This window comes from Rattus norvegicus, chromosome 1, assembly GCF_036323735.1.
Source record: "Rattus norvegicus strain BN/NHsdMcwi chromosome 1, GRCr8, whole genome shotgun sequence".
Taxonomy (NCBI): domain Eukaryota; kingdom Metazoa; phylum Chordata; class Mammalia; order Rodentia; family Muridae; genus Rattus; species Rattus norvegicus.
The window spans coordinates 30,443,837-30,469,206 of NC_086019.1; the positions used below are offsets into that span (position 1 = coordinate 30,443,837).

At 39.6% G+C, this 25,370-nt stretch overlaps 1 protein-coding gene across 8 annotated transcripts; it reads right to left on the reverse strand.

The window, feature by feature from the left end:
• Positions 1-365: 365 nt before the first annotated feature.
• On the reverse strand, positions 366-25,359 carry Kiaa0408L (Kiaa0408-like). 8 transcript variants are annotated; one of them, XM_063282840.1, is made up of 7 exons: positions 14,878-25,359; positions 9,116-9,360; positions 7,331-7,672; positions 7,150-7,229; positions 5,251-5,553; positions 4,501-4,710; positions 366-2,479 (listed from the first exon to the last, which is right to left on the reverse strand). In XM_063282840.1, exons 2-7 carry the CDS (start codon positions 9,287-9,289, stop codon positions 2,470-2,472), a joined length of 1,119 nt encoding a protein of 372 aa, XP_063138910.1. In that variant the 5' UTR covers positions 9,290-9,360; positions 14,878-25,359; the 3' UTR covers positions 366-2,469. The 8 variants fall into 8 exon arrangements, with proteins under 8 accessions (XP_063138910.1, XP_063138908.1, XP_063138905.1 ...); XM_063282838.1 differs by having other exon boundaries at positions 4,374-4,710; XM_063282835.1 differs by having other exon boundaries at positions 4,374-5,553; positions 25,078-25,359.
• Between the last annotated feature and the right edge of the window lie 11 nt (positions 25,360-25,370).

Here is a 25,370-nt window from a genome sequence, read left to right on the forward strand (position 1 = left end):
AAAATTTATAAACTGCTTTAAAAGAGAATACTGGCTAGTCAATTTACTTTAGTTTCTTCGGTTTTCTAATCAAGAAGCCGGACCAAATGCTAATTTTTCTCAATTCTAATATTCTATGATTCACATTAATATATGGTATTAAAATGGTCCCATTGGTCTATTCAAGTGATCATAGAAAAGGTGGCTTAAACTTCTGAAGCCTGAAAGGCAATCATTTGTTAATAAGGAAAGAACGTATTGAGTGACCAAGACACAGTACCCAAGTCCTAACCCACTCCAGTTCTACTCAGCACCCCTGCTTCCAAGCCAGTGTGGTCATAAAATTCATTACATTGTTTTATTAAAGACTCTAAGAATCTCAGGTCCCCAGTGCTGGAAATCTTTCTTTATTATTTTTGGGATGAGATCAGGATTTTTTCCATCTTTAAAGGAGACCTCAACACTCAGATTTGAACATGAAGACAGGGGCTACAGATTGTTCTCAGGCTGCCTGGGATTCAGGGACACCAAGAAACAGACATGACCACAGCAATGGTTTTGGGTTATCATTTCATGCCCCAAGGAACCCCTTTTCCAGTGTTTTCTCTCCTCTAGTGGAAAAGTGTCTAGGCTACTCTCCTGTGGTAGAAAAAGTTCCCTGAAGGATGCAAGACTGAGAAAAGTAGAACTATAACCTTCATGATTTGTGCCAAACTCACATTCTAGACACTTAATACCACTTAAGCCCTAGAAGTCTTCTTACTGTAAACCATGAACTACAGTCGCAAGCCTTTTAAGGCAATCTGTGATTTAAAGTTATTTGTGTGTGTGTGTGTGTGTTTTACTTCAGGGAATGGTATAACAAGGTGGAATCCTCTTAGTGGCTAGGATATTATAGGCAGAAAGCCCACAGATTTTGTTTGGAAAAGAGGATTTCTTAAGATTTTTGGATAAAATTGAATTAATATTTAACAAACCATGTAATAGGATTGATTTTTAAATGGGAACAATGCACAGCAAAGTTGTGTCTAAGTTGATCCATATAGGATTCTAAGTACCTTAAGTCTTGTACTTCTCCTATGCCACTTCTCAGTATAGACTTCATGCATCAGGTGTAATCACTTTATACCTTTGATGTACATCATTGTGTCTTAGCAATGCCTGATTCAGTTTAAGGCCTTTTTATACAGTGTAAGAAATACAATATAACTGAGCTGTCAGCAAAACTTGTTCCTGATCATTCTTATTGTACATAAAAAGTGAATTAGTCTTATCTACTAATTTTGGGGAAATTATTAGAAAAGAGGAAGGAGAAAAACAAAAAAACAAAAAAACAAACAAAACCCAAACAACTTACCTCAACAAAGGAACTCCAGATAAAGCAAACAACTGAAAACTCGGGACAATTTTAACAAAAAGGAGAATTTAGCACGATTTGATTCCTTTCTTTATCTCATTTAAGAAATGTTTGTTAATGAGAATGATAAAATAAACCCACTACTGTGTCCTGTCATTACTAAGGGAGTCTAATTATCCTGGCTGAGAGTCAAGTATACAATTAAACCACGTGAGACTACCAGGTGATATATAAAAGCATGTGTGAGCATATTATGCTTGTTTGAGAAAGCTGGTATATTAAACCTGTGACATTTTCATTTAACAAGAAATGAGCAGTATCAGTTATCTTCATATGGGTTAAAATGCTATTTAAGATTGATTTCTGGAAAACTGTTAATCTTAGGTTTGTGTATAATTCTTAATTTTTCAATATAGTTGGTCGCCAAGGAAGTCATTAAGTGATACATGAATGTCAAATGCCTTAGTTTGAGTACCTGTTAAACGCTATGCAAAATATAAATAGGATTGTATATTTTCAAAACTCTAAAATAAACACAAAGAATATATAGGTCTACATGTTATAATTTCAAACTCAACACTAGCACATAAATTTTTACCTAAATACATACCAGAATACTTCCTATGACAACACATGCACCCACAAACACATGGCCATGCACAGAACCTTGTTTTTCTGCATTTGCAAGGAAAGTTAGAATATACAATATAGTACATCGTGTCAACTTAAATCATGTCAGAAAATCAATGAGGATGGCAATAAAAAATCTAATGTGAGAAATTAAAGTACAAGGAGATAATGATCCCATAGATTAAAAACACTGAAGACTGATGGAAAGCTAGGATTTGGATTGCTTGTCCCAGTGGTCTTAGAAGATACAGATGAGAACAGGACTGTTTGTAAACATTCTGAAGATTCAGTTTAGCAAAAGGTATGATAGCCTTTGTAATCCAGCAATCCAGGCTAGAGACCTAGAGCGTCTGGGCTTCGGTTTGCAGAGAGACTTTATAGCTGTGGGTTCCTCCGCAAGGCTGGGGGTGCAGATGGTGATCGGGAGGCCCATCTGGATGGGAGCCGGCGATTGGCTGGTCTGGCAGGTCGGGAAAATCCTTTTCCATTGGAGGCTTTCACTGCTATGGACTCCTACAACATAAATAAATGCTGTAATCTCTTAATACATACCACCTTTATCTGGAAATTATCCTTTTCATCACCATCATCATCACACCACCACCACCACCACCATCATCATCATTGTAACAATAGTAAAAGTGTTCAAGAGATTTTATACTTATGGGTCCAACGGGCCTTCTTTCAAGAACTTTTTTTGGGTTTATTTATTTTTATTTTCTATATATGGATAGTCTGCCTGTATGTATGTGCAGCACGTATGTGTCTATGTGGAGGTTAGATTTCTAGTTCCAGTGGATTCCCTGGAAGTGGAGTTACACACACATGTGAGATACCATGCGGCAGCTAGGAACGGGACTCAGGTCTCTGGAAGAACAGCGTGTGCTCTCCTCTGTTCAGCCTTCTCTCCAGCTCCTCCACCCGGTCTTCCGAATAAAGCTGATATTCTTCTGTCTGGGACAGGCAGCAGGCACAGACTCAGATGCTATCACCTCACTCATAGACAAGCAATAGCCTCAATTTTTTATTGTCCCTTGGGAGACTTAAATTTAATTCACTGGGTTTTTTGTTTTGTTTTTAATCAGACAAAGTGACACAATCTGCTCCTAAGGGTCAACAGCAAAGTAAAGCCTTGCCAATCCCTGAGCAGGGAAGAGCAGGAGACAATCAGCATTTACTTTCAGTTCAGGAGAATGCATTGGTTTTGGTCTCCAGTCTCAGCTCCTACAGATTGATGGTTTCAACTAACGTGAAGAGAAGTAAAAAGCCAGGGAATTATTCAAAATGCTTGCTAATGATAATAGCACACCATATAACATCTTATAAGTCAGCTTGAGTTGCATATATTAAAGGGCATTTTATGTGAGTGTTCACAGTAAATGACAACTTGCTTAACCTTCCCCTTTACAACTAATGAAGACTACCACTTCTAAGTGGATAAAAACAAAAGGAAAAAAGGCTTACGTAAGTACTCATTTCTACTAATTTCCATGTAAAAACTATCTGCAACTAGCTGTATTTTGTAAATAGTCTTTTAGTGGCACAAACAAAAGAGTTCTACTGGACACTGTTTTAAATTGTTGTTTTACCCACCCATTCATATGAGGACATGGGTCATAGAGTAGGAAAGTCTGAACCAGGCATAACTGAGAAAGTAGAAGGTATTATGTATGTACAGAAATAATAAACCTTTAGAGTAAAAAAACCTGTAAATTAACAAATATGTATCATTTTTTAAAGAAAGAAAACAAATAACCTTCCCTAGGTTCTTGAAAGCATCTTAAATTAATCCTATCTATCTATCTACCTACCTACCTATCTATCTACTTATCTAACTACCTATCTACCTACCTACCTATCTATCATCTATCATCTACCTATCTATCTATCATCTATCTATCTATCATCTATCTATCTATCATCTATTTATCATCTATCATCTATCTACCTATCTATTATTTTTGAGGGTTGGTCTCACTCCATAGTCCCAGATAGCCTGGAACCACTTTGGAAACCACTCCAGTCTCAGAGAGATCCACTTGCTTCTGCTTACTGAGTGCTGAAATTAAAGGCATAAGGCACCACAGGTGTCCCTAATATTATTTATCTTAAAGAAATAAAGTACTAGTTTAAGCTTTAAAAGCCATAACCTTAACCCACATTTAGTTGTCTTGTCACAGAGGGCTGAGACGTTAAGAAGATGACGAAATACGTCTACATCCTACTTACATGATCAAGCAGCTGAACTGCCTTCAGAGCTATTGCTAAAGGTGGATGTAGTTCTTGCTTTCTCAACTTTGTAATCTTATTTGAATCTACTCCTTGACCCACTTGCTGACTGCCGTGTAAAGCAAATGTCCCATCTGATGCGATCTGAACATTGACTCAATATGAAGCAACCACTTACATCAGAACCACATTTGGTCCAGTTATCCCTGAAGCATTTTGAATTTTGCAGTGCAGACCTTGTCTCAGTCTCATAGGTTTTCAACAACTTTTCCACAACACCGTAATTTGATTTGGGATCAGCTGACCTTGGCCGGCTAGAAAAATCGCTTGGTCTCCAGTCATGCTCATGGGACATCAGCTGACAGCTGCTGGGACTCTCTCGTGTCTGCATTTGTTTGAGCAGGCCTACTGTGGATGCTTCTGTGGGATCACTGAACACATTTTCCATGGGCACAGGCACGCTGTCAGTCTCTTTCAGAACGCTGGTCCCTTTGTCACTTTCTGGTATGTCAGCTCTGTGAGCAGTAGAGACAGCACAGGTATTGAGATTGTCAGGTGATTTTGTATAGCTTTCATTTTCCTGTATTGCTTGACAACCTCTGTCTGTTCTAAAAACCGTTCTGTGCAACTCATCGATCTTTGCGGCCAGCTTTTCATTCCTTGGAGTTGGTTCAAAGTTGTAGTTGTAACTTCTAACTGGGTCCCTCAGTGTCACTGAGGGAAGAAAGTCATTTTTCACATGAAGATCAAGATGCGATTTCATAGGGTTATCTGGAGTCACCTTAGCAGATTTTGCTGCACTGGAGGTAAAACCAGTTTTTTGAGATGGCCTGGAAAGGCTCTCTTTTGTACCTAATACAGTGTCACATGACCACAAATTAAGTCCAATGTCTTTGTTACCTGGAAGCTGTCTATCTAGTTTGACTTCTGGTATCCAAGAGGAAAACATGGTACTGTCTTTCATACTCTTGCCTTCTTGTGGAAACAATGGGGACTGCCTCAAGAGGAAATGAGGATTGTTATTTGTTTTGTCTTGACTCTCATGGGCCACCCACCTGTGGTATAAACTTTCCTTCAGTCTTTCCTGGGCTTGTTCAGAATATGACCTGGAAAGATTCCGAGAGGTACTTCTTGGAGGAGGAGCTGGTGGTGTTGCGGTTCTTTGTAAACCAGTTGTGCCAATGGAACACAGTTGCCCACAGAACTGTTTTGGAGTCCATTGGCAGCTCGGATTCTTGCTCTGCTTTTCTTTCTCCAAATTGGTTAGAAGAATGACCTGGCCATTGCTGATCAAGTGGTCCTCATGAGGCACATGGGTTACATTTGGCATTTCCTGCAGAACAGGATCTGATTTCATCCTAAACAATTATAAATCAAGATATATTAGTCACAATTATCTTTTCAAAATGAGCTTTGAAAAGCCAGTTTAAAAAATGCATTTCTGCTAAAGAAAAAAGAGTCACAATTTGATCAAATTTTTATATAACTATCAATATTTAGAGAGAGATATAGTATGTGTACACATATATAAATAATGTAATATATAAGTAATGCTATATATAAGTAATACACACACGCGCGCATGCGTGCGTGCACACATACACACACACACACACACACACACACACACACACACACGTATTTTAAATCCACTTATTACAAGTCCTCTTTGTTGTAGGATAAAGTTGTCAGTGTTACATTCATGGATCTAACCTAAATTTTATTCAGTGTCATCCCTCATTTTCTCTATAATGTGGAACTTATGCTACACTCAAAGTAGACAGTGTAGTCTCTTGAGTTTCTGCTCTTAACATTCCCATTTATAAAGTCTTTCTCCTGTCATATACTTTCTTTCTCAATTACTATACAATTTCTATTCCCTTTAGACTTCACTTTTTTCCTTGGGTTTTAAATAACATTGAGAATGGTGTTGTTCTGAATGAAGTATCATGAGCGCTAGGTAACTCCAAATAGAATGTGTCATTTGAACTTGAGAGGAAAATAAGATGACCTTTTATTAACCAAAGAAATGAGCTCTAATGAACTGTGCCCACTGAGCAAAGAAAAAATACCCGGCTGGATTTAAAGTGGGCTGAGTGATAATGAATGGCACAGAAATACTAGAGTGTGGCAAATGTTAGAATAATCTCTTTGAATCACATGTCAAGGCCATGCTGTGCTTTCTGGAGGCCAGAAGGATGACTGGAAAGCATCACATTTCAATGGTTTTGGCTTTTTTTTTTTTTTTTGAGAATTACATACAATATATTTTGCTCATATTCTTTGATCTTCCCTCACCCCCACCCAGATCTTCTCTACCTCCCTAGTCACCCAACTTCATGTTCTAATTTCACATGAGAGCATTGTACTATATGTGATTTGTAAATGGAAAATAGCACGTTTCTGCATAAAACACCAGTGGAGCAACAGTGTGGACTAAGGAATAATAAAATCACATAAATAACATAAGTCTTACTATACAACTTATAAGAAGCTTCTATGACAACTTACAATGGTGTACAATAAGCACGTACCAACAGATGACAGCAGGAAAGCTCAATGGGCAGAGAGAGGGCGTGCACAGTCGCTAACACACTCTGTTGTCAGTCAGCACAGAAATTTTCATCTTGCATTGTTCAAACACCACATTGCTAAAGCTGTCACAGTTTAAAAGACAATTTAATTGGACTTGCCTATTTGTGTATTCTTCTAGTCAAAAACCCAGCTGGAGAAAGAACTTCAGTAGATATGTAGTCATTCTGTACAATCTACTTTAGCTGAACACTGAAAGAGTACAGTACAGTATTCCTAATACTTGAATTATGAAATGTACTGGAAGACTACTTTTAAGGACCATGAGCTAAGATGTACATGATGAGTCAGTGTAGATGCATAGACTGCAAACAGAATTCTTTTTGATTCTCTTGTCTACAGGATCGCATGTGTCAGCCTACCTTCTGTGGTTAGCACGCTTTCGGATTTCCTCTTGAAAGGTGCACAATTCTTCACTAACTTTTGCAAGTTCTTCAAGAGCCTTTATACCATAGCACATAAAAGAGAGCTGTTGTTAGTTAGCATGCTAAAGTGTAAATACTTCTTTAGAAATAGCTCCTGGCTGACCCCCATCTTACTTACGGTGTTAAGGGCGACAGAACAATCTTTACTATCCTTAGAGGTCGTCTCACCAGCCCAAGCCTCACATGCCTTCCTGTCTGTGGCCAAAGGATTCTGAAACCCCACTTTGGTTTCTCTGTGTATATTTTGTTCTGGAGACACTTGACTTTCTTCCCCAAGGAAATCCCTTTCTCTTTTCTTTTCCTTTTCTGGATCATCTCGGTGGTTGAACACTCTGAATTCGCATTGTCCTAAGTTTGGATTTGGAGGAAATTCCATTTTATCTTGATCATGACAAAGACAAATGACCTTAGAATGTTCATTCATGTTCATTTTCCTCCGCAGCTTGACTTCCTGGCAGAGCTGTAGAAATTGAAAATTAAAAATGTATTATCCCTAATTTACTTGACCAATATATTCTATTAAAGGCAGTCTCACTTTGTAGCCCTGGGTAGCCTAGAACAAATTCCGAAGTCAAGAGTGGCTTCAAACTCCTAAAGATGTTCTGAGTACTGGAAATAAAGCTATGTGTCAGTATGCCCAAGATAAAATACTCCACTGTGCTTTCATAATCATATGATGATGTTTTTGTTTTATTTTTTAGTTTTCAGAATAAGTGTCAATTTTCTTTAGCCTGTGAAAATACTTCCTCTGTTTTATCATGTGCTAGCATTACATACTATAGACCACTATGTACATGACCAGAAGACACCATTCTGGGATTGAGATATTCTCCATGGGCAGGGTGGGTTGCTCTCAACTGTGTGGTCTTGAGTACAGGTAGGGAGTCCCTGGATAAGAGGAAAGGGAAGGAAACAAGCAGAAAATGTTTTCCAAATTGTAGAGGGTAATGAAAGAACCATTAATCATAGATGTCTTGACTTACTTTAGAGGAAGAATTTAATAGCTTTTCCTATTTTCTGTTTTGCTGTATCATTTTTTTCCACTCTGTATTTTAGTCATAACCTGTTTAATTGTTGTTAGTCAGGGAAAAAGTATGTTTGCCTTACAAACATACAAAGCACTTACTTTGCTTATCTACTTTAAAAAAAAGGTCCAGCAATCTGTTAAATAACCCATAAAATTAATACTGTGTATTGAATGAAATAGAGCAAAATAAATATAGTTCACTTTCAGTTGGGAGAAGCTTGAATGCACGCCAAAACACACGTGGAAAAAAAAGATCTCAGAGCCAAGTATGGGGTGCCTAGGAGAGGATTTAGGAGAATAAAATTGCAGACTACATCAGAGCCATGACATGTCTTTTCAAAAACCCATTTCCTAGTAAGTGTGCTAACATGTAGAATCTATGCATCTACACTGACTGCCAGAATAAATCTGATGGCCACTGCCACTTTTGTGCTCAGCATATGGCATACTTTTCCATGCTGCTCAGCTACATGACATCCTTAGATGTCATCTCAGGAACGATCTCTGTTCTGGTGCTAAGGTAGAATCTTAATACTCTATGTCCCACAGACTATTTCCTGCATTCCCGTCCTACGTTCTAGTATCTGAACACTTAGATAGAATGTGCACACTACTCTCAGCACCGTGCCTCTGAATCCAGAGAATGAGAAATCGATACACTGTAGAGTAACGTTACAAAGTCTTCATTTTCATGCAAGACCATAAAATAAATGTAGCCTCAGAGTTAGCACTGGGTCGGGTTGAGCCAGTTTTGTTCTAGGAAATACCACGAGACGTTTATTTCTTTGACGGAAGCAGCAACATGAACTTGGATGCAGCGGGATTTTCGTTTCGAGCTTGGACTCTTCAGTATGTTTAAAATAAAGCAAGCCTTACCTCTTCGATCCTCTTCTGCATGATCCTCCACTGACTCTCCCATTCTTTTCTTTCATTGTCAAACTGGTCCAGTAACTCCATCTTTTCCTTATGCCAGTTGGCCTCTGTGGTCTCGCACTGCTCATGCAGGTCCACGGCAACTGTGTACGCGTCAGCCAAAGGATTTCTGCTCATCTCTGCCTTCTCTTAGCTTGGAATTGTTAAACTGTGATTTGAAGTGGTCTCACTTGCCTTTAGAATAAAGCCTGAGATAAATACAACAAGACACAGTGCCAGGCTTATGTGCTTTCTGTCAACGTATCATTTCTGTCAAAAGTCAATGATATCATTAAGCTATAGAAAACTAAACAAGAAGATAACAAAAACCTGCTTATAAAAGAGTTTTTATTTGAAAACAGTCAATAAAATGGTATTGTCCTAAGACCTTTTCCTCTCTTTTGAGACTAACAGGAAAATCATGGTGACCATGCTGGCTAAGTACACATGTATGATATAAATGTTTCCTTACCTAACTAACTGCCTAATCTAAAAAAGACTTTAGTCCTAAATACTCACAAGTTTGAGTATGAAATACAATTGTATGGTTGCATCTGTAGGTGGGCTGATTCTGTTAAAATAGAATTAACTCTTTATTTGGCTGGACACGTTAGTTACATCTGCCCAGGATTTAAGATTTTGAGCTGCTTCAGGGTAACTGTCTAAGTTCTGTATTCAGAGATCAAGTCCATGTCAAGTGGGAAGAATGGATGAAGACCCAAAGCAGGTGGTCACCTCGAGAGCCTCATATCTCAGCAAGAAACTAGCCTAATCTGAAAATTGAAAAGGTCATTATTTTACTTCCTTCAATAAAATCGAAGTATCATTATGTTCCATGAGAATTTTAACTTGTGTTAAAACTTATTCATGACCTCTTCTCTTTCACCTGGACTATTTATGTCTAGAATATAACTATAGGAAATAGTTACAGAACAATAACTACAAGGAACTGCTATATCGTACACTAAGTAGTGACCAAAGTAACTTGATTTCTAACATTCAGCATATGAATATTAAGGAATTGAAGAGACAATTTAAAATACCAGATATGGGGGCCAGAAAGATGGCTCAAACTTTAAGATTGCACACTTGTTCTTACAGAGGACACATGTCTGGATCTCAGCCCCATATTGGATGACTTACAACCATCTGTGACTCCAGCTTCAAGGAATCCAACAGCTTTTTCTGAAGTCTATGGGCACCCACACTCACACATGCACATACCCCCACCACACATACACATATGCAAACAATTAAAAATAAACTTTAAAAGGCTGGATATATAATTATCTTACAAGCTTTAGTATCTTATTTACATTGAAGAAAGGATATTGATAGAGTTACTATAAACTTTAGACGGTATAATAAATGCACAGTAATTTGAGAAATTAAAAATCTTATAATCTGGACTTTAAAATTTTTGCTTTGTCTGAAGAAAGGTTTTATTAATAAAATCATGTGTCTTTATATTGAATAGAAAAAAACAGATTTACAAGTGAATGATTTTATTTAAAACAATTATGCCAATAAGAAACATGGTATTATATGTAATTCAGAAGGAAGGAGCACATGTTTAACACATACACACACATTCTATAATTCTCTCTCTCTCGCTCTCTCTCTCTCTCTTTCTCTCTCTCTCTCTCAGGAAACAAAACACCTAAACCTGATTAGTAACCTGATTGTTCAGCTTACTAATTATTTACTAATTATTTGTCATTCACTAATCAATTAGCATAATTACTAATTAATATATGGCTGCAATGCTACAACCTTCTGTTACACACAAATCTGCCAATAGTCAATGTGCGCTGTTCCTGGCAGAATTCAGTCTACATGATTATGTAGTAAGAACTACTTTGTATTCACAGCAGATAGATGCCTATTTCATACCTCACGTATCAGATGACTATGAAAGATAAGTTTACCTTTTGTCGGGCTTCTCCAGTCCAGATATGAATGAATTATTATAGACTACGAGGAACTAAAAACAGCTCGATGCAGGGCTCCATTTTTTAAAAACAGACAACCTTACTAATGTTAGTATCTATAGTTTCTCAGAAAGCATTTACCAGGGCCCTTTGACAGTGTTTGCATATTTCCTTGTCACTCACAGTATCATTACCAATTCATTCAAGAACAACAAACGATTTCCAGTTTAGTTAGAAACATGCTCTCGTGACCCTTCAGCGCTCACTCACTCTCTGTTTTTAACCTCGTTTCCATTTTCTTCTTCATTAGACTTGGTTTTCTGTTGCTACTCACCCCCACTTAGAAGCCAGACCACGAAAATCTAACAAAATGAAGAGAGTAAAGAGCTTACAGAATTTGGAGTTTCATTTTGCTTTACATAAACTTTGCTGATATTATCTAGTGATACTCTGGGTCTACGCAAAACCTATTCCCAGGAAACACAGACCGGGTTTATGTTGTGAATGGAAGACTGCTTTGAAACTATCTATAACAAAAGTAACTCAGGGGTTAGGAATTGCCTCTGGGACTTCTTAGGAAAAGGGGAGACCCTAGAGACATCACGAGGAAACCACAAATTTAACCAAAGACATTGTAAAAGAGGAGTAGATAATTGCAAGATATGTAGAAAAGAGGTTTTACAATATCCCATGTTTTGCCCTAACTGTGTTTAAACAGTGGACTTGCTCAGAACTCATGCTCACAAGGATTTATGACAATCATTGTAACAGATTAGTTCAAGGATATTTTTTGTTTGGTTGGTTTTTGCTTTTTGCTTTTTTCATTCTTAACTCTTCTTGAACTATGCACACCTCAGAGTTTCAAGTGGTCAAGCCTTCCTATTTTTATCCATAATAAGATCATCCGTAAATACCCTAGATCAGCGTTGTCACTAATAACAGGAATATGTCAGCCTAGGAAACAGGCATGAGGGCCTAAATCCTGAGCTAACTATCTGCAGTCCAAGCCATCACTGTTGAAGGCCGATCTACACGGCTTACTCTTTCCAGAGCCAGAGTAAAGTCCAGCTCTTGAAGGGTAATGGCTAAGATTGAAAACCAAGCACAGCCATCTCATACAAGAAAGAAGGCTTTCTGAAGGTTTATTTACAGCCGTTTCTCTGGCAGTGTTTTTGGAAAGGCAACCCCCTTGCTTTCCTAGGATCTCAGCCTTGTCATCAACACACACGTAAATGCCCACAGTAACAAACACAGTTGCACTGCCCTCTATAAACAAAACACGTGGGGAGGGGGCGTAAAACATTCTGAAGAGTGAGAAGCGAGTGAAAGAATGCATAACAAGAATCTAAACGCTACTGTATCATAAGGATTTTTTTAAGGTTCATTTTATTTATGAGTGTTCTACCTGCATATGTGCCTGCATGCCAGAAGAGGGCATTATATGCAAATCGCATTAGAGATGGTTGTGAGCCACCATGTGGCTGCTGGGAATTGAACTCAGCAGCCAGTGCTGTTAACCATGGAGCCATCTCTCCAGGACCACAAATTCTTGCTAAGTTCTGATTTCTCCCCCTTGCCATTCATCTTCCCTGTTTCCCTTCATTCTTTCCTTCTCTCTTCTCTGTGTAAACAACTTTTTTTTTCCTAAAGTAAAACTGATCATTTCAAACTTTACCTCACTGAAAGCAAATCTCAAAGATTAACTATTAAATATTCGCTTTGACTTTGTCTGGCCTTGGTATTTTTCTGTTTTCTTAAAGACATATGCCAAGTTAAGTATAGTGCAAAACAATTTGTCCCTAGTAAAAAGCTGGGTAAATATTTAAAACTGTTTTTTGTTATCATTCTAAATTAGGTCTTGAGGATGTCAGGCTAAATGATCAATTTTGTGAGGACAGAATGTTCTATGATGAGAAATTTTAAGGCCAAGTGGATCAGCCATTCAAAAGCCTGGTTTTAGAGCTCTCCACTGAAGCCAGTATAAAAGCTCTTCTTGTTCTTAGCTGTCAGTCTTTCCCTCCCACAGAATTCTGGCATCTCTGTGGGAGAGAAGAAAGGATTTCTACATTGTACATCCCCTTCCCCATAGCTCCTTGCTGTTTCATTTCAGCATTCCCAAACTTCATTCAGAAGAAAAGTTTATTGGAGGAAACTTAGAGAAGTAGCCACATTTGTTTGTTACACAAATGCCCCACCCCTAGCAACACTAAGCTGGCATCCCATAGTTCCCTTTAATTTACTTCTCCCTAAAGCCAAAAAACAGGATGGTAAAGGGTTGAGAGTGGGTTGTGCACGTGCTGTAATAGGAAGCCAAGTGGTTTAGCTGATGGGTCAGTTTTGCCAGGGAGCAAAATTTAAGAACAACAAAGCGGGTCTCATGAAGTATACATGACAAAATACAAACTTTGATTTTAAACAACTTTTGGGTTGGGGAAACAAAGCTATAAACGTAATGCTGAGCACAGGATCACTGCTGCAGCTTCAGCCCCTAGACCTACCAGTCTGGCCATGGTCAGCCAAGGCATGCTCAGTGCTTTCTACATCATGGTTACGATCATTTCAAACTCCGTCTTGCCTGCTGAAACTGGATTTTAGCCACGCCAACTAAGGAATGTCAGGAGGGCTGATCCTACTGCTGTTTCTGTCTTAGGAGAATTCCGCTTGGAGTACTTGTTTTGTGCCCATTGTTTTCTTTTATTACTTTCTGAGCATATTGTGTTTTTTTTTTTAATATTCCAAGTCCTTTATACACTTGAGGATGCAGACTCCAGAAGGAATATCAGAAACAGCAAATACTGCCAACCTCACAATTCCTAGAAGAAATCATTTGGCCTGATGATAAGTTGCTCCCAATGAATTTTGTGGGATTAGGAAGTCCCATGCCTTGAAAAAAATACTGTGTCACTTGTCTTCAAAATTCCTTCCCTCACTTTCCAGGTTATTATCCACCACTGGGACCATTTTAGGCAGTTAAGGAATCCTCTGTCTCCCGTGTTGTGCGTCAGCAAATGCATCTATCCAGAGACTCCCCATTTGATTTTATTAGAAGATTAAAGTTAAAAAAGAATCACTTCTCTTTCTGCCTGCTCCTCATTTTCAGGCAAGGTCAAAGAAATGCAGCACAAAGAACTCCGAAGAAGTCAACCTTGTTTTCTCATTGGGTCACCATCTTTATTTTTGGTTCTCCAACTATTTACTCATGGTCTCAATTTAAGCTACAGGCACATCAGTTTTAGTTCCCTTAACCGATAAGATACAAGCTTTGATGAAAAACATCTTTTAGCTTGGGGGAAGCAAGGATCTAAAAGTAATAATAACCTTGAGCAAAGGAGCTTCTGCGATTTCTTGAAGACACCAGTGCTTCTGAGCTCACATTATAGAGAAAAAAAATACGTCTCCTGGAGTGGAATAGCAGTCTGGAATAAAACTACATTTTTTTAAAAATTACAAATTTGAAATAACAGTGAACTTACGTCTTGTAAATTTTACATCGCAGATATTAAAAATAAATTCACCACAGATTGCATTCTAATAGAAACTTACAGTGAGCAAAGTTTTTCTGAACTACTGAGAATGAGCAAGAACAGTCTCAAAGAGAAGATGCTGCTGTTGTCCAGGCTTTAGAAATCCACCCTCAGCAGCTGAACAGCCTCTTCTCCAAGTCAGGAACCCGTTACATACCTTGCCCACTGTTCTGAGACCGAGACACAAGCATAGTCAGCACAGGAGATGCCGAAACCACACTTACTTCTGCATCCTTAATCTAAGGCGCAAGTTTACCAGGAAGAAACATACCTCCTCGCACTTGGGGGTCGTCCTGCAGCAAGTCAGGCTCTGCGTGACCAGTCTAGCAATGGAAGAGGCGGGGCAGAGAGCTAGTTGTCTTAAAGAGCAGTGATTCTTTTACAAAACAAAGTCCATCCATTTCCCACAGCAGTCCTGACAAACCCCTTTGCAAACTGCACCCTCAGAGGACTTCTGAGCTCAGTGTCACAACAGCAGCTGGGCTACTGTGACGTCAGGGACTTGGAGGCGGCCTTAAAGCCGCTGCTTCCAACCAGAGCTCTGTAACTTTAGAGCAGTTCTCCCTCTGGGTAAACAACTCCAGGTCCAGGACATTTTTAACTTTTATAATGGAGCCCAGCATTTTCAAACTTGCCAAGAGAGAGCTGCTTATTAGCTGCACATGATGATAATGGCCATATTTAAGTTTCTCTTATTTGGAAAGTAGACTCACTTTTAGGAGCAAGAACTATCCTCTTCCCCCATCCCCTCTCCTTCCCTCTTTCCCTTCAGTGAGATGCAGTTTCAGTGCCTTTTTAAGTCTTGCCAGGGATGAAATAGAAATGTCTATCTATCATGTAGAATGAGAAAAAATATGAAATACACACACACACACACCAGCAAGCATAAGTCCAAAAGTGTGTTGGAACATATTGAATGTCTGCCTTTATATAGACTAGAAATGGGACATATATAAAGAGCACGTGCTTGTGAGTGCATGTGTGTGAGTGTGCGTGTGAGAGTGTGTATGTGAGTGTGTGTATGAGTGTGTCTGTGTGTGTTGAGTGTGGGTGTTGGGGGGAAGCACATATCAGGCATCTGATAGTTTACTTTAGTCAATAAAGTCTCTGGGGCTAATATAGCAAATAAGCTACACTGGGTTTTAAGTAATAAGCTCTTATCTTCAAGTTGAGCTTTTCCACCTGTACAGTATTATATATAATATGTTATTTATGCATGCCATAATTTGATGGGGTTTTTTGTTTTTTTTTTTTTTTGGTTTGGTTGGTTTTTTTTTGTTTGTTTGTTTGTTTGTTTGTTTGTTTTTGCCTACCTCCAGGCACCATCTCATAAGTAGCTAAATTGCTTAATAATGGTAAACTGGTCATGGTAGAAGTATATTTATTTATTTATTTAAGAACTGATTAATTAATTAACATATAAAGTTTTACTTTGCAGAACAGGCTTGCCTGAAACTCACTATTGCATCCCAGACTGGTCTCGACTTAGTATAATCCTGCTTCAGCCTTCCTAGCCCTGGAATTGTGATTGTGAGCCACCAAGTTCAGCCTCTTTACTTCCACAGAAGGACGTTATACATGCAGAATAACTGAAAGAAATGCTTCTCTGTGTTTAGAGAGCCAGGCTTCAAAATTCCAACAGCAGCAGCAACAACCATCACAGTGACAGCAGCAACACTAGTTGTTCACTGCAAGCGGCTTGAAGCAAAGCTCCGTGCTGAGGTCGGACATCAAGTGGAGCTTTCTGTTAGTCACTCCCTTAGCAACTGTCGCTGCAGTGTCTATTACCCTGATCTTACTTATGTCCATGGCTCAGACAGCTAAAGCACCCTGGGCAACGCCCACAGAAAGGTCTCTGACAGGGGGAGTAAAAATCAGCTTGGGGATCCTGGAATTTTGTCACAGGGACCTAGGGTTCCATTCTTCTGCCCTCGTTTAACTGTGTGAGCCTGTGCCTCTGTTTCTTCCTTAAACAATTAGACATATTTACTTCATAAGGCTGTAAGGCAGACAAACACATGGGGTGACAGACAGCCACAGTTGGTTCCTCCTGCTTGCCTTGGTAATGCACACAGGAGAGTGAAGGAGAAACTTTGCTGAGAACCATCAGCTGGGGCTATTACATCCTGCTCCTGTGGCCTCTTCATCCCACATTGCCGAGTTCCTACGTGTTCCCTGTACGTCAAGCTAGGCTTTGCATCTGGGAATGTTCGCATAGGCCTCGAGGCCCAGAACCCGAGAGATAAAGGCAGGAGGATCAGCAAGTTAAGTCTAATCTCAGATACTGTGGAAATGCAAGGCCAGCCTGGGCTCCATGAGATTCTGTTCTCCAGACCAACAGGCATAAACCCACAAACAAGAACCAAAGAGAAGAAAGAAAAAAGGTCCTTTGCGAAATTCTATTAGAAAGTCAAATAGCATTTGGCTGACTTTCAGAAGTTATGTTGTGCTCTGGACTCTGGTCTTCCCCAGGGCTATTCCAATGTCCTTTTTCCTGTGCTAATCAAAAAAGAACTACAGTTCCTTTTACTAGATTCTTGTATTGTATTTAGGTTTTTACTAATGAGTCACCTCAAATTTAAAATTAATGTGAATATATCCAAGCCCTTTCTGCTGAATAATTTTGTAAATATACATACATACATACATACATACATACATACATACATACATACTCACTCTCTTGGTATGTTTGTCTGTCTCTATCTCTCCATCTGTCTGTTTCTCTCTGTCTCTGTCTCTATCTCTGGCATAGGTGCATCAACAAACTGATAGGATACAAATACAACAACTGTTCAAAGCTGCTTTGGAGAGCTTCCAAACAATTCATTGTAACAAGAGTGCCTATTGCTATGTGCACAAGACAAATGAACTGAAAGAACCCTAATGATGGGGTATGTAGTCACACTGTAACAGTGATATTTTTACTTATTAAACAATTTGACATTTTAAAGTAGGTGTTAGAATAACAACGGTTTTATAGGAAAATGCCATTTATTGTGAAATACAGATGATTTGTAAGCCATTTGAACATTTGACTTCATCTCAAAATAAGACACACCCAAATTATTGCTCTCCATCTTGGATTTACACGCTCACAGTCACATGCCTGCCAATCCAATTTCAATGTGGAACTGAATATACACCATACTTAATAAGACTTAATAGAGAAAGACCAACTGCTATTAAGAAATAATACAGCAAATTATAAGCATGAAAGGGTTTAAAAACATTTGTGCTAATGATAACGCTAGCCACGAGCTAGAACAGTTTGGAAAAGTTGAAGAAAGATGCAGAACATATAAATGGCACCAGCAGGTGTTGCCAGAGTCACCAAATCTAGAGCCAAAAAGAGCCTGTGAGGTCATCTAGATAACCTTCTCAGTTTACAGTGAAGGCGGAGAGACCCTGTCATGAAATCATCTGCTCAAGGTCACTAATGGTGCCAAGAATAGAATCCCGGTTCTCTCGTTCCCAGGGCAGCCCTGTGAAACTTAGAGCTCCAACCACATCAAAAGACAAGAATCAAGATGGGGGATGAGGATGTCAGCAGTAACTAGACAGTAAGATGCTGGCTTCTGGCTTTGTCAAATTCTGTTTGTGTTGCATCAAGGGAGGTCAGATAGTCTGTCTGTCAAGTATGCCATAAACGTCATGTAACTAAGACTTCGTTTGCTAATAACTAAAGAGATTTGGAGCCCAGGAGATGGCTCAGCGGGTAAAAGTGTTAGTCACTTAAGCTTAACAGACCTGCTTCAATCCCTGAAAGCAGTGTACGAAGCTGAATGAGTGTGTATCTGTGAGCCTAGCACTGCCATGGAAGGAGGGGAGGCAGTCGGAACTGTCCTGAACTGGGAGTGCACAGCACAGCAGAGATTAGATGCCCTGTCCAGCACATGTGGCTAATGCCTCAAGGTTGTTCTCTGACCTCTACTCTTCAAGCAATGACAACCCTGGCTGTTATAAAAGACCGGGGAATATCTGAGTTCATGCTTGTACAGTTTGTTTTCTTCCTTCTTTACCATTTAATAATATTTACGGTGCGTTTCTGTTTTCTATGAAAATGATCAAGAGCACAGAATAACATTGGAGAAAAAAGGTGCTCATCCTTTTCATGGTAACACTGGGGAGCCATACATAAGCAATGTGTTTCAGTGCCTTCCACTGATAACTATTTGATGTTGCTGTTTGTTTTGTTTTGCTTGTTTGTTTTCTTCAGATAGTTTCTCTGTGTAGTCCTGGCCCTCCTGGAACTTATCCTGTAGACCAGGATGACCCTGAACCTGCCTGCCTCTGCCTGCAAGTGCTGGGATTAAAGGTGTGTGCCAACACCGCCGCTGTTCCTTCCAGAACAGTGTCTGCCTTGGACAGTTTCTTTAAAGTGCGTGACCTCACTAGTTCAGCTGAGCTCTTCAGTCTTAAAGTATCTCCATCTTGTTAAAGGAAGGAAGATCTTAGGTATTTCAGTTAATATTTCACTTATAAAGCATTGATGAACAGCAACAGCATCCCAGGTCAGATGGGGGATTTGAAGAATAAGACTAATTCATGTATTCTGAAAGCCACTGTGAAGGGTTGAAATGGGGTCTGCAGCGTAACTCTTCAAGTCCCCTTTCTTGTGATTCAGTATAGCATTCCACCCCGGGATTCCGTTCAGTGTTAAAGCCAGCCAAGACTCATACTGCTCAGAGGTTTATACTGAACTACACGTGAAAACTAGGATGCTCCCGTCATTTGAATTTTTTCAATCCGTTCATCCAGTGTGGAGGCGCCCCCACCCCAAAATGTGGTCTTATGCTCTCTGCATCCTAGAAGAGCAGAGCTTTAAGTGTGTGTTAAGAGAATAAGAATGACTTTGATGCATATGAGGCTGATTCTGGGTAAAAGTTGGGATGGCTACATCAAGAACATTTTTCCTTGAATGTTACATTTCAGCTAATGCACTGTTTTCCCAGGGTTGGCAGTTTTGCCTGAGCACCATGGGATGCTGGCTTCTTCTATTCTGAGGTCTGGTGACATGTCATTAAATATTTAAGTCAAGCAGATCCTCCATGGGGCTTATATATAGGCACTTTCAGATGTAAGAAATAGACCAACAAAACACTTTCGAACTATCAAATTTTATTTTAAATTCTAGTCCAAATTCTGAGTAAAATAACGTATTTGAGAAATGCATGTTATTTAAAATTAGAAAGACATCGCTTTAAGCTTTCAAATTGGTGTTTAGCATCTAATTCTATAATTTACAGATTCATGACTTGTTGATAATGACAAAAAAAATCAAAATAATAGGAGGGGGCATTCTGCTAAGGGTGTACATTTAATATTTGCCACTAGAGGGCAAACCTGAATCACTTCTCTTTGCTAGTAAGTTCAGAGGCCCAGACCTGCTATTTATTTAGGGAGGGATTTGGCAGAGCAGGAAATAATCCAGTGTTCTAAAAGAAAAGTAGCTATCGCACAGACAATAGCATTGTGTTTCCAAAAGTTGTCTGCTACAATGGCAGTGATATAAGAAGCCAGTTGCTGGTTCTTCACAGCCAGCACAGAAAAGGAGAATGGCCACCATATAGAAAAGATTGGAAGGAACTGACTGCAAGCATAGGGCAGTTACCTGTTTCATTTCTATAACCTGGGTGAGAAAGAGAAGAAAGGACTGGAAAGGAAGCAGGGCTGGGGACTAGATTGTGAGGCCATCATGGAGAGTGGGAAGAATTGTGGCATTGTTGGTGAGAAAGTTCTAATAATGAAAGAGGCCTGAGGTCACACTTCAGTGTGATTAGAAAACTTCTGCAGCTGCCAGACTCCTTCCCCAAGGTCCAGGCATCTAGCTCAGTGAGCTCACCTGAGCTTGGAAACATGATACCCTCAACGCTTGTCTGCAAACAGCTCAGAAGTCCCTAAAAGGAGAGATTAAAGTGAGGTGGCATTTAACGAAGAGATAGTTTAGTGTCTGGTGAAGTGAGCCTACCGACTTGTCTGTGTGTAGCATGGTTCTTGATGCTTTTGGAGCAGTTTGCACAATCGTACCCCTAAAGCTTTGCTTTCCTACTGCCCTTGTCTGGAACACACTGTGATACTCTAAATCCACCTGCTTTCCAAAACTTCAGCGATTTCAAACACGGACCTATTTTGGGACCAGTTTCATTCCTTCTAAAGTCAGGGGACGATCAGAGACATAAGTTTATCCCTGGTAGTTGTTCTTAGAGCAACACTGTGAGGTGAGAATAGGGAGGTGTTCACTTCCCTCCAGCTCTACCCTTTGCCTGCTTCACTGAGGCTTCTTCCCCCAGGAGGAGCCCAAGCCTGTGAGAACAATGGGGCTGTCCTCCCGGTGGTAGCCCTAACCCCAGTGGGTGACACACCTCCAAAAGAAGGTGCTGGGGTTCCCAGGGCTCATCAAAACTCCAGAACAAATTAGTTTCTGTACTTCATCGTGAAAAAAAAAATCTACTTTGAAATTCTACATAACTGATCTGTTTTATAGGTGTTTGTTTTCTGTTCAGGAGTTAAAACTATAAATAAAATGTCAGAAATGTTTTTTAAAAAACAAAACAACAAATAGTCATGAAAAAGAATAATAAACTATACAGAGAATTGAGTTTGGGGGTTAATATACAAAAAACGTGTGTGTGTGTGTGTGTGTGTGTGTGTGTGTGTAACCCCCCTTGTATCTATCATCTATCTATCTGTATATATACAAACAAAGAAGATATTGATGGAAATGAATCAGGTTACACAGCAGGAACCATTTGAGTGTAAGGCTCCACAGACTTTCAGAATGGCCGTCATAAAGAGTGACCCATACCTCCTCACGCCGCTGTTTACACAAAAGCACTATATAGAAGCTTCTGGATGCTACTGCATTCATAGAGGTGTGCTTGGAGCATGAAGTATCCTTCCTTTGCTTCTATCTGAAATCTTTCAAGTGTCATGAGAACACTGGGCACCTTGCCATCAACTATATACAAAACCATCTCACTTACTCCAAACCCGATTACAGACTCCAAACTGCTTATCTCACTACACCTTCCCCGCTTGTAAAGAGGGCTTGGACAGATATGGCTTTATGCATAGTGTTCTTGAATTGTACCACATTCCGTTATTTTAATAGTTAACTTCCCTCACATCCTAATACTACCCTCTACCACTTCCTGTTTATTCACTACAATCACTCAGAGCACAGAATTCTACCAGGGGAAACTGAGTCTAGGAATAAGACACTGCATACAGTATTGGAATTGAGGCTAGGCTTACAATCCAAACTTCAGTGGTCCACCATAAATAACCACATCCCAGTCCACCACATAAACTGCACGTTCCTGGCTAGGGCTAAACTTCTCTTTGCTTAATGAGTTTCAGTCATTTTTATTTAAAAATAACCAAATTCCTGTTTTTCTTAAACCTAGGTTAAATTAACCAAGACTCTTGTTTCTGTGCCCAAGAAAGCACCATAGAAGGGAATCGTCTATAATAATTTTTGCTTTAAAAAGTTATTTCCAGCATGCCATTTAAGTAACATGGCTTTGAAAGTGAGAATAGAAGATTCTTTGTCTCCACAACTGGGAGATTTTGTGAGGCTGATCATTTAAAATCAGCAAAAAAGAAATAACTGCACACTGAACAAAGTAACAAAAATGTGCTCAGGTGAGGTCACAGACCCAGGTAGGGAAGTGTGCAGGCTGGGGGAGCAGAGTGAGGTTCAGGGAGAGGGCAGGCTGAGGACTCACACAGGTCTGGGGCATTATCTTCCTTTCCTTCCCAACCCTAAGTACCAGGTTCCTACAGGAAAACCTAACATTAAAAGGAGATCAGAGAAAGTCACTTCACTGGCAGCTTGCTGAGACCACCTTCCTTTCACTAGCCCAACAGCCATGTTCTCTGTGACACAGGGGCCTGTGACCTGACTGATCTGACTCACATCACAGCACATGGGCTGTGTGTGCATGTGTGCGTGTTCGAGTGTGCATGTGTGTGCCTTGTACATGCTGAAGCACATGTAGAAACCTGGCTGGACAGTCGAAAGACAAGAGTTAGAAATGCCTTTCTCAGAATTCTCTTGGACAGTAAATTTGCATCCTTAAGTTCAGAGATGCATTCAGAGGGAATCCAAATTGCCCAGAGTTTGGTAGCCAGCAACCTGATGTCCCTGTCCCAGTATCTTAAGACAGTTCTACCTATGGAAGCTGTGGCTCGGATGTAAGAGTCACATAAAATTCTTGTAGGAAAACTTGGCCACATGAGTTCATATCAGTGCTGCTATGGCTGGTGTAAGCATGACTCTCAAATGAGATCTCAAGACAGTGTGGTTTGGCTAGCCCAGACAGCAAACGTCGCTGCTATGGCCCTTTCATTACCACTACAGACCTTTCCAGTACCTTTAAGAAAGCCTACAGACCTTTTGTTCACATACAGGATCATCATGAGGGTTTGATTGATTGTACACATCTGTAATGTGCCTGCCTCACAATTTTCCACCCTGGTCCTTCTTCCCATTGCACAAGTGTTCCTTTTGTCTTCTTTGATTTTGTTAGTTTTGAGAAACTAAATTAGTGGAGAGAGTTTTTCTTCTTGAAATTTTAATTTTATTTGTATGTGTATTTAAGTGTATGAGTGTTTGCCTACATGTATATGTGCATCACATGACTATACTGTTCGCAGACTCCAGAATCAGGCACTGGGTCCCCAAGAGCTGGAATTACAGATAGACAGTTGTGAGAAGCCATTGGGCCATGAGAACGGAGCCCAGATTCTCTGCAAGAGCATTGAATCCTTAAAGCCTTCTCTTCAGTCCCATCCTTTTAAAATGGCAACAGCACAGTAGAGAGCTTCCCAGTCATTGTTCATCATAAAACACTCCCATATTATTCCCATAGCTCCACAGATAGCTTAGAACAACTGCTTGGCTGGGGAGTCTCTGGCTCTAAGTGCTATAGACACTTCAGGCAGTTTTCAGTTTCAACCCTTAAACATTTAAGTTCAGTTCCATTGAGTTTGTAATTTGGGAAAGTATCATAAATCTAGCAGACGAGTTTGGGTTTTTAAGGTGCATGCGTGTGTGTGTGTGTGTGTGTGTGTGTGTGTGTGTGTGTGTGTGTGTGTGTGTTTGTTGTTATTACATGACTGGTTAGTTTTGAGCCGGTCCAAAACTGTTAGCCAAGCCGGCTTCAAACTTGCCATGGTTTTCTGCTTCAGGCTCTCAACTCTTTTGACTATAGCCTTGTGCCACCACATTAATCAAGTACAGAATTTTTCTCCCTTCTTTCTTCTTTTCTTCTGAAAGCCTACCTAATCCTTACCCTTTTACATTTCAAGATCAAAAGTAAATGTGGTTGGACATATAGTTCTAAGGTAGAGCATTTGCCTGGCATTTACAAGATCCTGGGTCCCATAACTAACACTGAAAAACCAAAGGAAAACATCCAATCAAACAAAATAATGATTCATTATACTATACTTTCCTCCCCACACAGAAACAATTACAATTAAATAAACAAAGTTAAAAAAAAACCCAAGCAAATAAAAGATAATAGACATTAAGAGCAGTTAAATTGAACTTTTCAACTACTATGAAACTTTCTAAATTTAAATGTGTATGTGCGTGCATGTGTGTGCATGTGTGTGCATGTGTATTGCATGCATGCAAGTGTGCAGGTCCATGCACTTATGAAGGTCAGGAGGAGTTAGTGTGTGTATGGATATGTAGTGTGTGTGCTGTGTATACTATGTGTTATAAGTTGTATGTGTAGTATGTTGTGGTGTTATATAGAGTGTGTGCATGTACAAGTATATTTATGTGAGCATGTTGGTACATACATTAGTGAAAGAGAGGATGATGTATGTGGTCTGTATGTGCACATATGAAGGTACTGTGTGTGAATATGTAAGTACATATGGAGGTCAGAAGTATTTATGGAGGTCAGAAGGGGATGATGTATATATTATGCATAGTGCACATGTGTGGTGTGTATGTTACTTGATATGTGTGTTATGTGGTATGTGTGTACATGTAGTATGTGATGTTTATGGATTTGTGTGCCTAGAATGTGGTATGTTTGTAGTGTGTGTGTAATATGTGGCATGTGTATGCAATGTGTGTGTGTAGTAGGTAGTGTATATGTATGTAGTTTGTGTGTGTGTGTGTGCTGCATGCGTATGTGTACACAAGTACAAGCACTTGGATACGTGTAAGCCAGAGGAAGATGTTGAATGTTCTTCTCTGTTATATTCCTCCTTCTGACCTTGTTGCAGCATATCCACCCCCAATGCACAGCCATGCACACCTCTCTGCATGGATTCTGGGGATTTGAACTCCAGCCCTCGTGCTTGCATAACAAGTTCTCTTACCTACTGAACCATTTCACTGCAAAATTTTCCTGAATTTGATATTTAAGGAAAAAAAATGGAGCTGTAGGGGGATGAGATAAAAACACTTTCCTGCAGATTAAGTTCCTGGGATTCCAAAGGCTACCTGCATATTTTTAGCTGGCAAACTTTCCCACAGGATCTGCTTCCTGTTGTCGAGATACTTCATTTTATCACAGGTTTTCATATGCACTGACCAATGAGTGAACCGAGAAGAATATGATTTTTCTTATTCTCTTTTTCTTGACGTCTGGCTAGATAGCTTACGATGACCTCAAATTCACAATCCTCTTGTCTTACCTATCCGAGTACCGGGATAAATGCGTGTCTCATTACACCTAGGTCCAGTGCTGGCACTCCCATGTACTCTGGGATTCTGGTGGGTAAGCTACAAACAAG